Source organism: Pristiophorus japonicus, chromosome 15 (assembly GCF_044704955.1).
Source record: "Pristiophorus japonicus isolate sPriJap1 chromosome 15, sPriJap1.hap1, whole genome shotgun sequence".
Taxonomy (NCBI): Eukaryota; Metazoa; Chordata; class Chondrichthyes; family Pristiophoridae; genus Pristiophorus; species Pristiophorus japonicus.
In genome coordinates this window covers 74,299,230-74,312,537 of record NC_091991.1, presented here as the reverse complement: position 1 = coordinate 74,312,537, position 13,308 = coordinate 74,299,230, and the positions used below count along the sequence as shown (strand labels likewise).

The 13,308-nt window shown below is 45.9% G+C and overlaps 1 protein-coding gene across 10 annotated transcripts in view; it reads left to right on the top strand.

The window, feature by feature from the left end:
* Positions 1–13,308, top strand: part of LOC139280852 (ataxin-7-like protein 1) — a 464,769-nt gene that overhangs the window by 436,304 nt on the left and 15,157 nt on the right. For all 10 annotated transcript variants that reach the window (XM_070900603.1, XM_070900602.1, XM_070900601.1 and 7 more), the window contains one exon: positions 554–1,493. In XM_070900603.1, the coding sequence (XP_070756704.1) occupies positions 554–1,493 (940 nt within the window). The remainder of the gene's footprint in view (positions 1–553; positions 1,494–13,308) is intronic.

Here is a 13,308-nt window from a genome sequence, read left to right as displayed (position 1 = left end):
TAAAAATCATCATGTGCTCGACAGGGGAAGTGGGATGTCATCCTTTATTGGGATTTAAATCTGTCCCTATTAAAGTGTTAAACAAGCACTTCAAGGCCAATTAGCAGCCTGTCGCAAGTAATCTAGATGTTAATCCTCAGGGTTTGGCTGAAATCCAGACCCATCCTTGAAGAGTAATCCTCCTCTGAAGGGCTCCTCCTCTGAGCCCATCAAGGTGCCTTCAATTGGGCTCAGGCAGGGAGCACCCATGTTGGCCACAAGGCTGCATTACCCCAGGGGGGCAATGTCCCCTGTGTGTTATTTGATGCAAAATTGTAAACAAAATCTTTATAAAAGTGTTTTTGATTTTGCTGAAAATGACAGAGAAAATCTTCCCTTCCCCCAGATGTGTTTAAATCAATGACCAATCTCACATTATGAAGCAAGTGAGATTAGAATCTGTCTTCACCTATGTCTTTTATGTCAGTGTTTTATTTTTGCAAAAGTGGGTATCACAACTGAAATATTAAGCCTAAAAACTTTCTTGTTTTTTCTCCTCCGCCAACAATTGTAGGAAAATCCCTCCCGCCGCAGACAGCCCGATGCCATCTCCTGCAGCGCCTATTACCGCGGCTTTCTCAGCATCCGTGCTACAGCCTTTGAGCAGCCCTTCTGCGGTTTATCTTCCTTCAAGCTCAGCAATCACTCCGTCTTACGTAATGACCGCCCCCATGTTGTCATCGGCAGGGTTTGTGACCACAGCAGACACCAATTCCATCATGTCATACGCTGCTGCCTTTCCACATGCAGCAACGGCGTTTAGCTTGATGGACTCCGCGTTCAAGGCCCCGTCGTTATTGTCACCTGCACCTGCCGTCGTACCTTCCGCGTCGCTCAGTAAACCGCCGAAAACAAAAACCAGCAGACCCTCCAAAGTTAAGGACCTTTCTTCCCGCAGCGACAGGGGCTCGTGTAATAAGAGGAAGAAACCGCCTCCTCCTGTCTCCTCCCCGTTTCCACCGGCATTACAGACCTCATCTTCGACTTCATCATTTTCAGGGTCGCACAAAAGGAACTGCGTGCTGAACCCCGGCACCACATTGAACTCATTTCCAGCAACATCTTCCTACAGCGCAATGTCTGTGCACAATACGAACAATGGAACCAACGCACTCAGTGCCAAAATAGACCCCTCAGGACGGACTTCTTTGCCTGGCAGCCCGACAGACTCTATTAAACACATGAGCATGGTGGTGAGCAATATTGACCCCACTCTCTCTGTTTCTTCCCTGGCGCACCATCCAGGAGACCATGCACTAGCTGCACACAATGCTATGTCTTCGCTGCCCCTTCCTTTTGACAAGTCAGAAGGGAAAAAGCGTAAAAACTCTAGTTCCAGCAGTAAATCCAGTAAAATAACCAAAATGCCTGGTATGAACAGTGTTCACAAAAGAAGTGCTGCCAACGTCATGTCTTCAGTCTCAGAATCTTCAAACAATTCTGTCTCTCGTCAGGTAAGGACTTTGATTTCAGTGTCTTTCTTTCAGAAAACTTATTCTAATCTGGGAGTGTCAAAGGTTTTTGCCTTTATGCGCTGCTTAGGTGCGGCACCAAAAAAGACAGACTATCTGGCCATTTATCTCATTGCTGTTTATGGGATCTTGCTGTGTGCAAATTGACTGCCGCGTCTCCTACGTTGCAACAGTGACGGCACTTCAAAAGCACTTCATGGGTTGTAAATCGTCTTGGGGACATGGTGAGGCCATGAAAGGTGCTATATAAATGCAAGTCTTTTCTTTTTATACAGTGGAACTTTGAGAGCTCCACGTAAAATTTAAATCAGTGATCCCATTAATTTGCATAAATGGCTAATACTGGCAGTTCTTGGTATTCTGATTTAGTATTTATTCACCCATGAGACAACAGTACTAAGAACGCAATTTTCCAAACCTTCAGGCTTACAAAATCCAAACTTGACAATTGTGCGAGTAAGGAATGGACGTGCAGACTGAAGTGAGTTGCCTGGACTTGGTGGACCAGATTATGAGCTACAGTTTGGATCAAATGCAGCCCATGTCTTTATAATTTAGCACTTTCACATTTGTCAATGTTGAAGTGGTTTGATGAGTTATAAAGGTTCATAGCTTTGTATAATTTTAAAACTAATGGAGGAGGAAGTAATTTCAAAGTAAATCTGTATCACCAGAACATTTGGTTGCAAACCAATCTTACCTTTGAAGATACCTTCTTCAGAAGAGCTCTTTCTCAGGACCTATTAAGACACTATCAATTGAGTTTAGGAAATTTATAGGGAGTCCAGTAAAATATATCAACCTCAAATAAGAGAATTCAGATTAACGGAGACAGTACCTCCTGCCTCCTATTTTACCTCAAGTCTTCCCATGCCATGCACATTCTCTGAGAGAAATGCGGGAGGAATCCTGCTTCCAAGTCTCTGTCAAAGCTCGTCTAAAACCAACTGTTGGATAGATGCAAGAGCAACACACCAGGTAGGTCATTTTAAAATGCATTTTTATTTATTCATTCCTGGGATGTGGCGTCACTGGCAAGGCCAGCATTTATTGCCCATCCCTAATTGCCCTTGAGAAGGTGGTGATGAGCCGCCTTCATGAACCACTGCAGTCCGTGTGGTGAAGGTACTCCCACATTGCTGTTAGGGAGGGAGTTCTAGGATTTTGACCCAGTGACAATGAAGGAACGGTGATATATGTCCAAGTCAGAATGGTGTGTAACTTGGAGGTGGTGGTGTTCCCATGCGCCTGCTGCCCTTGTCCTTCTAGGCAGTAGAAGTCGCGGGTTTGGGAGCAATATTCCTTTAAAGGGCTGCATGGCCCATTCACAGTTCCTTAACATTGCAACAGCCGGTCCCAGGCTGTGCAGCACTGGCAGAGAGTAGCACGGCCCTGCAGCTTATAGGGAACGATGTTTAGGAGGTGCTGTCAAAGAAATAAATATCAGAATTCAGATCAATTGTTTTTCCTTCCCTTCCACAGTCTCCTGTTGGTAGCACAGTGGAATTCAGGGGGTCAGTGTTTATGGAAATGTGGACTTGAACCTGATGTTGGTGCACTTTTACTTTTACAGCAGATCCTGCTAAGTGCTCCTGTATACTGGATAAATCGTGCACTTCACTGAAAAACTTGGCACAGCCTGTTGTAAAAATGTAAAGTTCAATTTGTAACCAAGCCAATGTGTAACTGCATGGCTAACGGATAATTCCCTAACCTTCACCTTCGTGATGTCAGTGGAGTGTTTCCATTGGCAACAGAAAATATTTACCCTCCCGAAAACCACTATGCCACCAACAGGAGACTGCGGAAGGGAAGGAAAAACAATTGATCTGAATTCTTCTGTACAGGTGTCCAATAGAATTTGGATTGTAAATGTGGAAATGTAAAATGAGCAATTGTTCATTGAAATTATTACCCAAGATAACTAGGTTCCCTTAAAAGATATGTTTTACTTGTGATTTAATTTATAAATATGAATATCTTGTTTCCATCATATTCATTTCTTTAGTACTGTGAGTCATTGCTCTGAGTTTTCACCTTTTCATCGAGTTTTAGTTAATCTACTCCATTCGGATCCCATGTTGCAATTAGCTTTACTTTCCGATGCAATACTAATTCCTGCAGTCATGTTTAATTTTATGTCTGGTGAAAGCCTCTAGTCCTGGTTTGGGTATTTGGAACTCTCTCTTGTGCTTATTATCGTGAAAATGCAGTCTCTGGGTACTTGATAGAATCATCGAATGATGCAGCACAGAAAGAGACCATTCAGCCCACTGTCTCTGTGCCGTTGGGTAGAGCTTCCCAATTAGTTCCACTCCCTTGCTATTTCCCCATAGCTCTGTAAATGTTTCCCTTCAAGTATTTATCTAATTCCCTTTATTTAATCTGCTTCCACCACCTTTTCAGGCAGCGCATTCCAGATCACAACGACTCACTGCGTAATTTGTTTTTCCTTGTGTTGCCTTTGGTTCTTTTGCCAATCACCTTAAACCGGTGACCTCTGGTACTGGAAACAGTTTCCCCTTATTTACTCCATCAAAACTGTTCAACCACCTCCAGATTGAATCCTGGGATGACAGGACTGTCTTATGATGAGAGATTGTGTAGAATGGGCCTATACTCTGGAGTTTAGAAGAATGAGAGTTGATCTCATTGAAACCTACAAGATTCTGAAAGGGATTGACAGGGTAGATGCCGAGAGGTTGTTTCCCCTGGCTGGAGTGTCTAGAACTAGGGGGCACAGTCTCAGGATACAAGGTAGGCCATTTAAGACAGAGATGAGGAGGAATTTCTTCATGCAGAGGGTTGTGAATCTTTGGGATTCTCTGTCCCAGAGGGCTGTGGATGCTGAGTCTCAGAATATATTCAAAGGCTGAGATAGATAGATTTTTGGAGTCTAGGGGAATCAAGGGATATGGAGATCGGGCAGGAAAGTGGAGTTGAGGTCGAAGATCAGCCGCGATCGTATTGAATGGCCGAGCAGGCTCGAGGGGCCGTATGGCCTACTCCTGCTCCTATTTCTTATGTTCTTATCAAATCTTCTCTTGGCCTTCTTTGCTCTAAAGAGCACAACCCCAGCTTCTCCACAACTGAAGTCCCTCATCAGATATCACTTAATAAGAACATAAGAACATAAGAATTAGGAACAGGAGTAGGCCATCTAGCCCCTCGAGCCTGCTCCGCCATTCAACAAGATCATGGCTGATCTGGCCGTGGACTCAGTTCCACATACCCGCCTGCTCTCCATAACCCTTAATTCCCTTATTGGTTAAAAATCTATCTATCTGTGATTTGAATACATTCAATGAGCTAGCCTCAACTGCTTCCTTGGTTAGAGAATTCCACAGATTCACAACCCTCTAGGAGAAGAAATTCCTTCTCAACTCGGTTTTAAATTGACTCCCCCGTATTTTGAGGCTGTGCCCCCTCGTTCTAGTCTCCCCGACCAGTGAAACAACCTCTCTGCCTCCATCTTGTCTATCCCTTTCATTATTTTAAATGTTTCTATTAGATCACCCCTCATCCTTCTGAACTCCAACGAGTAAAGACCCAGTCTATTCAATCTATCATCATAAGTAGAAAAAAACAGAAAGGTGACGTCACAGCCTAGAGGGTAAGTGATTGGCTGGTGATTGGTGAGTAGTTTTTCTTTTTCTTTTTATATTAGTCAGTAACTTTTAACATTGTTGTTGCCAATTTAAGTGTATCTAAGGGTTAAGTCATGGCAGGAGAGCTCGGTCGGGTGTTATGCTCCTCCTGTACCATGTGGGAACTCAGGGACACTTCCGGTCTCCCTGACGACTACGTGTGCGGGAAGTGTATCCGCCTCGAGCTCCTGACGGTCCGCGTTGCGGAGTTGGAGCTGAGGGTGGATTCACTCTGGAGCATCCATGATGCTGAGAATGACGTGAGTAGCACGTGTAGCGAGTTGGTCTTACCGCAGGAGAAGGGTCCACAGCCAGATAGGGAATGGAAGACCAGCAGGAAGAGTAGTGCAAGGAAGGTAGTGCAGGGGTCCCCTGTGGTCATCCCCCTGCAAAACAGATACACCGCTTTGAGTACTGTTGGGGGGGATGACTCATCAGGGGAGGGCAGCAGCAGCCAAGTTCATGGCACCGTGGCTGGCTCTGTTGCACAGAAGGGCAGGAAAAAGAGTGGGAGAGCGATAGTGATAGGAGATTCAATGGTGAGGGGAATAGATAGGCGTTTCTGCGGCCGCAACCGAGACTCCAGGATGGTATGTTGCCTCCCTGGTGCAAGGGTCAAGGATGTCTCGGAGCGGGTGCAGGACATTCTGAAAAGGGAGGGAGAACAGCCAGTTGTCGTGGTGCACATTGATACCAACGACATAGGTAAAAAAAAAAAGGGATGAGGTCCTACGAAACGAATTTAAGGAGCTAGGAGCTAAATTAAAAAGTAGGACCTCAAAAGTAGTAATCTCGGGATTGCTACCAGTGCCACGTGCTAGTCAGAGTAGGAATCGCAGGATAGCGCAGATGAATACGTGGCTTGAGCAGTGGTGCAGCAGGGAGGGATTCAAATTCCTGGGGCATTGGAACCGGTTCTGGGGGAGGTGGGACCAGTACAAACCGGACGGTCTGCACCTGGGCAGGACCGGAACCAATGTCCTTGGGGGAGTGTTTGCTAGTGCTGTTGGGGAGGAGTTAAACTAATATGGCAGGGGGATGGGAACCAATGCAGGGAGACAGAGGGAGACAAAACGGAGGCAAAAGCAAAAGACAGAAAGGAGATGAGGAAAAGTGGAGGGCAGAGAAACCCAAGGCAAAGACCAAAAAGGGCCACTGTACAGCAAAATTCTAAAAGGACAAAGGGTGTTAAAAAAACAAGCCTGAAGGCTTTGTGTCTTAATGCAAGGAGTATCCGCAATAAGGTGGATGAATTAACAAATATGATGTGATTGGGATTACGGAGATGTGGCTCCAGGATGATCAGGGCTGGGAACTCAACATCCAGGGGTATTCAACATTCAGGAAGGATAGAATAAAAGGAAAAGGAGGTGGGGTAGCATTGCTGGTTAAAGAGGAGATTAATGCAATAGTTAGGAAGGACATTAGCTTGGATGATGTGGAATCTATATGGGTAGAGCTGCAGAACACCAAAGGGCAAAAAACGTTAGTGGGAGTTGTGTACAGACCTCCAAACAGTAGTAGTGATGTTGGGGAGGGTATCAAACAGGAAATTAGGGGTGCATGCAATAAAGGTGCAGTAGTTATAATGGGTGACTTTAATATGCACATAGATTGGGCGAGCCAAACTGGAAGCAATACGGTGGAGGAGGATTTCCTGGAGTGCATAAGGGATGGTTTTCTAGACCAATATGTCGAGGAACCAAATAGGGGGGAGGCCATCTTAGACTGGGTGTTGTGTAATGAGAGAGGATTAATTAGCAATCTCATTGTGCGAGGCCCCTTGGGGAAGAGTGACCATAATATGGTGGAATTCTGCATTAGGATGGAGAATGAAACAGTTAATTCAGAGACCACGATCCAGAACTTAAAGAAGGATAACTTTGAAGGTATGAGGCGTGAATTGGCTAGGATAGATTGGCGAATGATACTTAAGGGGTTGACTATGGATGGGCAATGGCAGACATTGAGAGACCGCATGGATGAACTACAACAATTGTACATTCCTGTCTGGCGTAAAAATAAAAAAGGGAAGGTGGCTCAACCGTGGCTATCAAGGGAAATCAGGGATAGTATTAAAGCCAAGGAGGTGGCATACAAATTGGCCAGAAATAGCAGTGAACCCGGGGACTGGGAGAAATTTAGAACTCAGCAGAGGAGGACAAAGGGTTTGATTAGGGCAGGGGAAATGGAGTACGAGAACAAGCTTGCAGGGAACATTAAGGCGGATTGCAAAAGTTTCTATAGGTATGTAAAGAGAAAAAGGTTAGTGACTTGGATAGGTTAGGTGAGTGGGCAAATGCATGGCAGATGAAGTATAATGTGGATAAATGTGAGGTTATCCACTTCGGTGGTAAAAACAGGGAGACAGACTATTATCTGTATGATGACAGATTAGGAAAAGGGGAGGTGCAACGAGACCTGGGTGTCATGGTACATCAGTCATTGAAGGTTGGCATGCAGTTACAGCAGGCGGTTAAGAAAGCAAATGGCATGTTGGCCTTCATAGCGGGGGGATTTGAGTACAGGGGCAGGGAGGTGTTGCTACAGTTGTACAGGGCCTTGGTGAGGCCACACCTGGAATATTGTGTACAGTTTTGGTCTCCTAACTTGAGGAAGGACATTCTTGTTATTGAGGGAGTGCAGCGAATATTCACCAGACTGATTCCCGGGATGGTGGGACTGACCTATCAAGAAAGACTGGATCAACTGGGCTTGTATTCACTGGAGTTCAGAAGAATGAGAGGGGACCTCATAGAAATGTTTAAAATTCAGTCAGTCGAGGAGGCGGGAGCTCGGAGCAGCGCGAGTCCGGGGTCGGCGAGAGGCCTATAAAGGCCAGCGGGAGTCGAGCAGTTCGAGCAGTCAGTCGAGGAGGCGGGAGCTCAGAGCAGCGTGAGTCCGGGGTCGGCGAGAGGCCTATAAAGGCCAGCGGGAGTCGAGCAGTTCGAGCAGTCAGTCGAGGAGGCGGGAGCTCGGAGCAGCGCGAGTCCGGGGTCGGCGAGAGGCGTACCGGTGCAGCTACAGGGAGAAGGCAAAGATACAAAGGTGACGTCACAGCCTAGGGGGTAAGTGATTGGCTGGTGATTGGTGAGTAGTTTTTCTTTTTCTTCTTATATTGGTCAGTAACTTTTAACATTGTTATTACTAGTTTAAGTGTATCTAAGGGTTAAGACATGGCAGGAGAGCTCGGTCGGGTGTTATGCTCCTCCTGTACCATGTGGGAACTCAGGGACACTTCCGGTGTCCCTGACGACTACGTGTGCGGGAAGTGTGTCCACCTCCGGCTCCTGACGGTCCGCGTTACGGAATTGGAGCTGAGGGTGGATTTACTCTGGAGCATCCACGATGCTGAGAATGACGTGAGTATCACGTGTAGTGAGTTGGTCTTACCGCAGGGAAAGGGTCCACAGCCAGATAGGGAATGGAAGACCAGCAGGAAGAGTAGTGCAAGGAAGGTAGTGCAGGGGTCCCCTGTGGTCATCCCCCTGCAAAACAGATACACCGCTTTGGGTACTGTTGAGGGGAATGACTCATCAGGGGAGGGCAGCAGCAGCCAAGTTCATGGCACCGTGGCTGGCTCTGCTGCACAGGAGGGCAAGAAAAAGAGTGGAAGAGCGATAGTGATAAGGGATTCAATTGTGAGGGGAATAGATAGGCGTTTCTGCGGCCGCAACCGAGACTCCAGGATGGTATGTTGCCTCCCTGGTGCAAGGGTCAAGGATGTCTCGGAGCGGTTGCAGGACATTCTGAAATGGGAGGGAGAACAGCCAGTTGTCGTGGTGCACATTGGTACCAACGACATAGGTAAAAAAAGGGATGAGGTCCTACGAAACGAATTTAAGGAGCTAGGAGCTAAATTAAAAAGTAGGACCTCAAAAGTAGTAATCTCGGGATTGCTACCAGTGCCACGTGATAGTCAGAGTAGGAATCGCAGGATAGCGCAGATGAATACGTGGCTTGAGCAGTGGTGCAGCAGGGAGGGATTCAAATTCCTGGGGCATTGGGACCGGTTCTGGGGGAGGTGGGACCAGTACAAACCGGATGGTCTGCACCTGGGCAAGACCGGAACCAATGTCCTAGGGGGAGTGTTTGCTAGTGCTGTTGGGGAGGATTTAAACTAATATGGCAGGGGGATGGGAACCAATGCAGGGAGACAGAGGGAAACAAAAAGGAGACAAAAGCAAAAGACAGAAAGGAGATGAGGAAAAGTGGAGGGCAGAGAAACCCAAGGCAAAGAACAAAAAGGGCCACTGTACAGCAAAATTCTAAAAGGACAAAGGGTGTTAATAAAACAAGCCTGAAGGCTTTGTGTCTTAATGCAAGGAGTATCCGCAATAAGGTGGATGAATTAATTGTGCAAATAAATGTTAACAAATATGATGTGATTGGGATTACGGAGACGTGGCTCCAGGATGATCAGGGCTGGGAACTCAACATTCAGGGGTATTCAACATTCAGGAAGGATAGAATAAAAGGAAAAGGAGGTGGGGTAGCATTGCTGGTTAAAGAGGAGATTAATGCAATAGTTAGGAAAGACATTAGCTTGGATGATGTGGAATCTATATGGGTAGAGCTGCAGAACACCAAAGGGCAAAAAACGTTAGTAGGAGTTGTGTACAGACCTCCAAACAGTAATAGGGATGTTGGGGAGGGCATCAAACAGGAAATTAGGGGTGCATGCAATAAAGGTGTAGCAGTTATAATGGGTGACTTTAATATGCACATAGATTGGGCGAGCCAAACTGGAAGCAATACGGTGGAGGAGGATTTCCTGGAGTGCATAAGGGATGGTTTTCTAGACCAATATGTTGAGGAACCAACTAGGGGGGAGGCCATCTTAGACTGGGTGTTGTGTAATGAGAGAGGATTAATTAGCAATCTCATTGTGCGAGGCCCCTTGGGGAAGAGTGACCATAATATGGTGGAATTCTGCATTAGGATGGAGAATGAAACAGTAATTTCAGAGACCATGGTCCAGAACTTAAAGAAGGGTAACTTTGAAGGTATGAGGCGTGAATTGGCTAGGATAGATTGGCGAATGATACTTAGGGGGTTGACTGTGGATGGGCAATGGCAGACATTTAGAGACCGCATGGATGAATTACAACAATTGTACATTCCTGTCTGGCGTAAAAATAAAAAAGGGAAGGTGGCTCAACCGTGGCTATCTAGGGAAATCAGGGATAGTATTAAAGCCAAGGAAGTGGCATACAAATTGGCCAGAAATAGCAGCGAACCTGGGGACTGGGAGAAATTTAGAACTCAGCAGAGGAGGACAAAGGGTTTGATTAGGGCAGAGAAAATGGAGTACGAGAAGAAGCTTGCAGGGAACATTAAGGCGGATTGCAAAAGTTTCTATAGGTATGTAAAGAGAAAAAGGTTGGTGAAGACAAACGTCGGTCCCCTGCAGTCAGAATCAGGGGAAGTCATAACGGGGAACAAAGAAATGGCAGACCAATTGAACAAGTACTTTGGTTCGGTATTCACTAAGGAGGATACAAACAACCTTCCGGATATAAAAGGGGTCAGAGGGTCTAGTAAGGAGGGGGAACTGAGGGAAATCTTTATTAGTCGGGAAATTGTGTTGGGGAAATTGATGGGATTGAAGGCCGATAAATCCCCAGGGCCTGATGGACTGCATCCCAGAGTACTTAAGGAGGTGGCCTTGGAAATAGCGGATGCATTGACAGTCATTTTCCAACATTCCATTGACTCTGGATCAGTTCCTATGGAGTGGAGGGTAGCCAATGTAACCCCACTTTTTAAAAAAGGAGGGAGAGAGAAAACAGGGAATTATAGACCGGTCAGCCTGACCTCAGTAGTGGGTAAAATGATGGAATCAATTATTAAGGATGTCATAGCAGTGCATCTGGAAAATGGTGACATGATAGGTCCAAGTCAGCATGGATTTGTGAAAGGGAAATCATGCTTGACAAATCTTCTGGAATTTTTTGAGGATGTTTCCAGTAAAGTGGACAAAGGAGAACCAGTTGATGTGGTATATTTGGACTTTCAGAAGGCTTTCGACAAGGTCCCACACAAGAGATTAATGTGCAAAGTTAAAGCACATGGGATTGGGGGTAGTGTGCTGACGTGGATTGAGAACTGGTTGTCAGACAGGAAGCAAAGAGTAGGAGTAAACGGGTACTTTTCAGAATGGCAGGCAGTGACTAGTGGAGTGCCGCAAGGTTCTGTGCTGGGGCCCCAGCTGTTTACATTGTACATTAATGATTTAGACGAGGGGATTAAATGCAGTATCTCCAAATTTGCGGATGATACTAAGTTGGGTGGCAGTGTGAGCTGCGAGGAGGATGCTATTAGGCTGCAGAGTGACTTAGATAGGTTAGGTGAGTGGGCAAATGCATGGCAGATGAAGTATAATGTGGATAAATGTGAGGTTATCCACTTTGGTGGTAAAAACAGAGAGACAGACTATTATCTGAATGGTGACAGATTAGGAAAAGGGAAGGTGCAACGAGACCTGGGTGTCATGGTACATCAGTCATTGAAGGTTAGCATGCAGGTACAGCAGGCGGTTAAGAAAGCAAATGGCATGTTGGCCTTCATAGCGAGGGGATTTGAATACAGGGGCAGGGAGGTGTTGCTACAGTTGTACAGGGCCTTGGTGAGGCCACACCTGGAGTATTGTGTACAGTTTTGGTCTCCTAACTTGAGGAAGGACATTCTTGCTATTGAGGGAGTGCAGCGAAGGTTCACCAGACTGATTCCCGGGATGGCGGGACTGACCTATCAAGAAAGATTGGATCAACTGGGCTTGTATTCACTGGAGTTCAGAAGAATGAGAGGGGACCTCATAGAAACGTTTAAAATTCTGACGGGGTTAGACAGGTTAGATGCAGAAAGAATGTTCCCAATGTTGGGGAAGTCCAGAACCAGGGGTCACAGTCTGAGGATAAGGGGTAAGCCATTTAGGACCGAGATGAGGAGAAACTTCTTCACCCAGAGAGTGGTGAACCTGTGGAATTCTCTACCACAGAAAGTAGTTGAGGCCAATTCACTAAATATATTCAAAAGGGAGTTAGATGAAGTCCTTTCTACTCGGGGGATCAAGGGTTATGGCAAGAAAGCAGGAAGGGGGTACTGAAGTTTCATGTTCAGCCATGAACTCATTGAATGGCGGTGCAGGCTAGAAGGGCTGAATGGCCTGCTCCTGCACCTATTTTCTATGTTTCTATGTTTCTATGTTTAGACAGGTTAGATGCAGGAAGAATGTTCCCAATGTTGGGGAAGTCCAGAACCAGGGGTCACAATCTAAGGATAAGGGGTAAGCCATTTAGGACCGAGATGAGGAGAAACTTCTTCACCCAGAGAGTGGTGAACCTGTGGAATTCTCTACCGCAGAAAGTAGTTGAGGTCAATTCACTAAATATATTCAAAAGGGAGTTAGATGAAGTCCTTACTACTCGGGGGATCAAGGGGTATGGCGAGAAAGCAGGAATCGGGTACTGAAGTTGCATGTTCAGCCATGAACTCATTGAATGGCGGTGCAGGCTAGAAGGGCTGAATGGCCTACTCCTGCACCTATTTTCTATGTTTCTATAAGGTAGCCCCCTCATCTCCGGAATCAGCCTAGTGAATCGTCTCTGTACCCCCTCCAAGGCTAATATATCCTTCCTTAAATAAGGTGACCAAAACTGCACGCAGTACTCCAGGTGCGGCCTCACCAATACCCTGTACAGTTGCAGCAGGACCCCTCTGCTTTTGTACTCCATCCCTCTCTGTTGTATACGACAGCTTAATGCTAACTTGGGCAAAAGAACATCAACATTGTTATGATAAATAATGTCACATAAATGGTTTATTCTCTGGTTGGCAACCAGTAACTAGTGGGGTGCCGCACGGATCAATGCTGGCTATAACAACTATTTACAATCTATATTAACAACTTGGAGTAAGAGACTGAATGTAATGTAGCTAAGTTTGCTGACAATACAAAGATGGGCGGAAAAGCAATGTGTGAGAAGGACACAAAAAATTTGCAAAAGGATATAGATGGGCTGAGTGAGTGGGCAAAAATTTGGCAGATGGAGTATAATGTTGCAAAGTGTGAGGTCATGCACTTTGGCAGAAAAAATCAAAGAGCAAGTTATTATTTAAATGGAGAAAGATTGCAAAGTGCTGCAGTA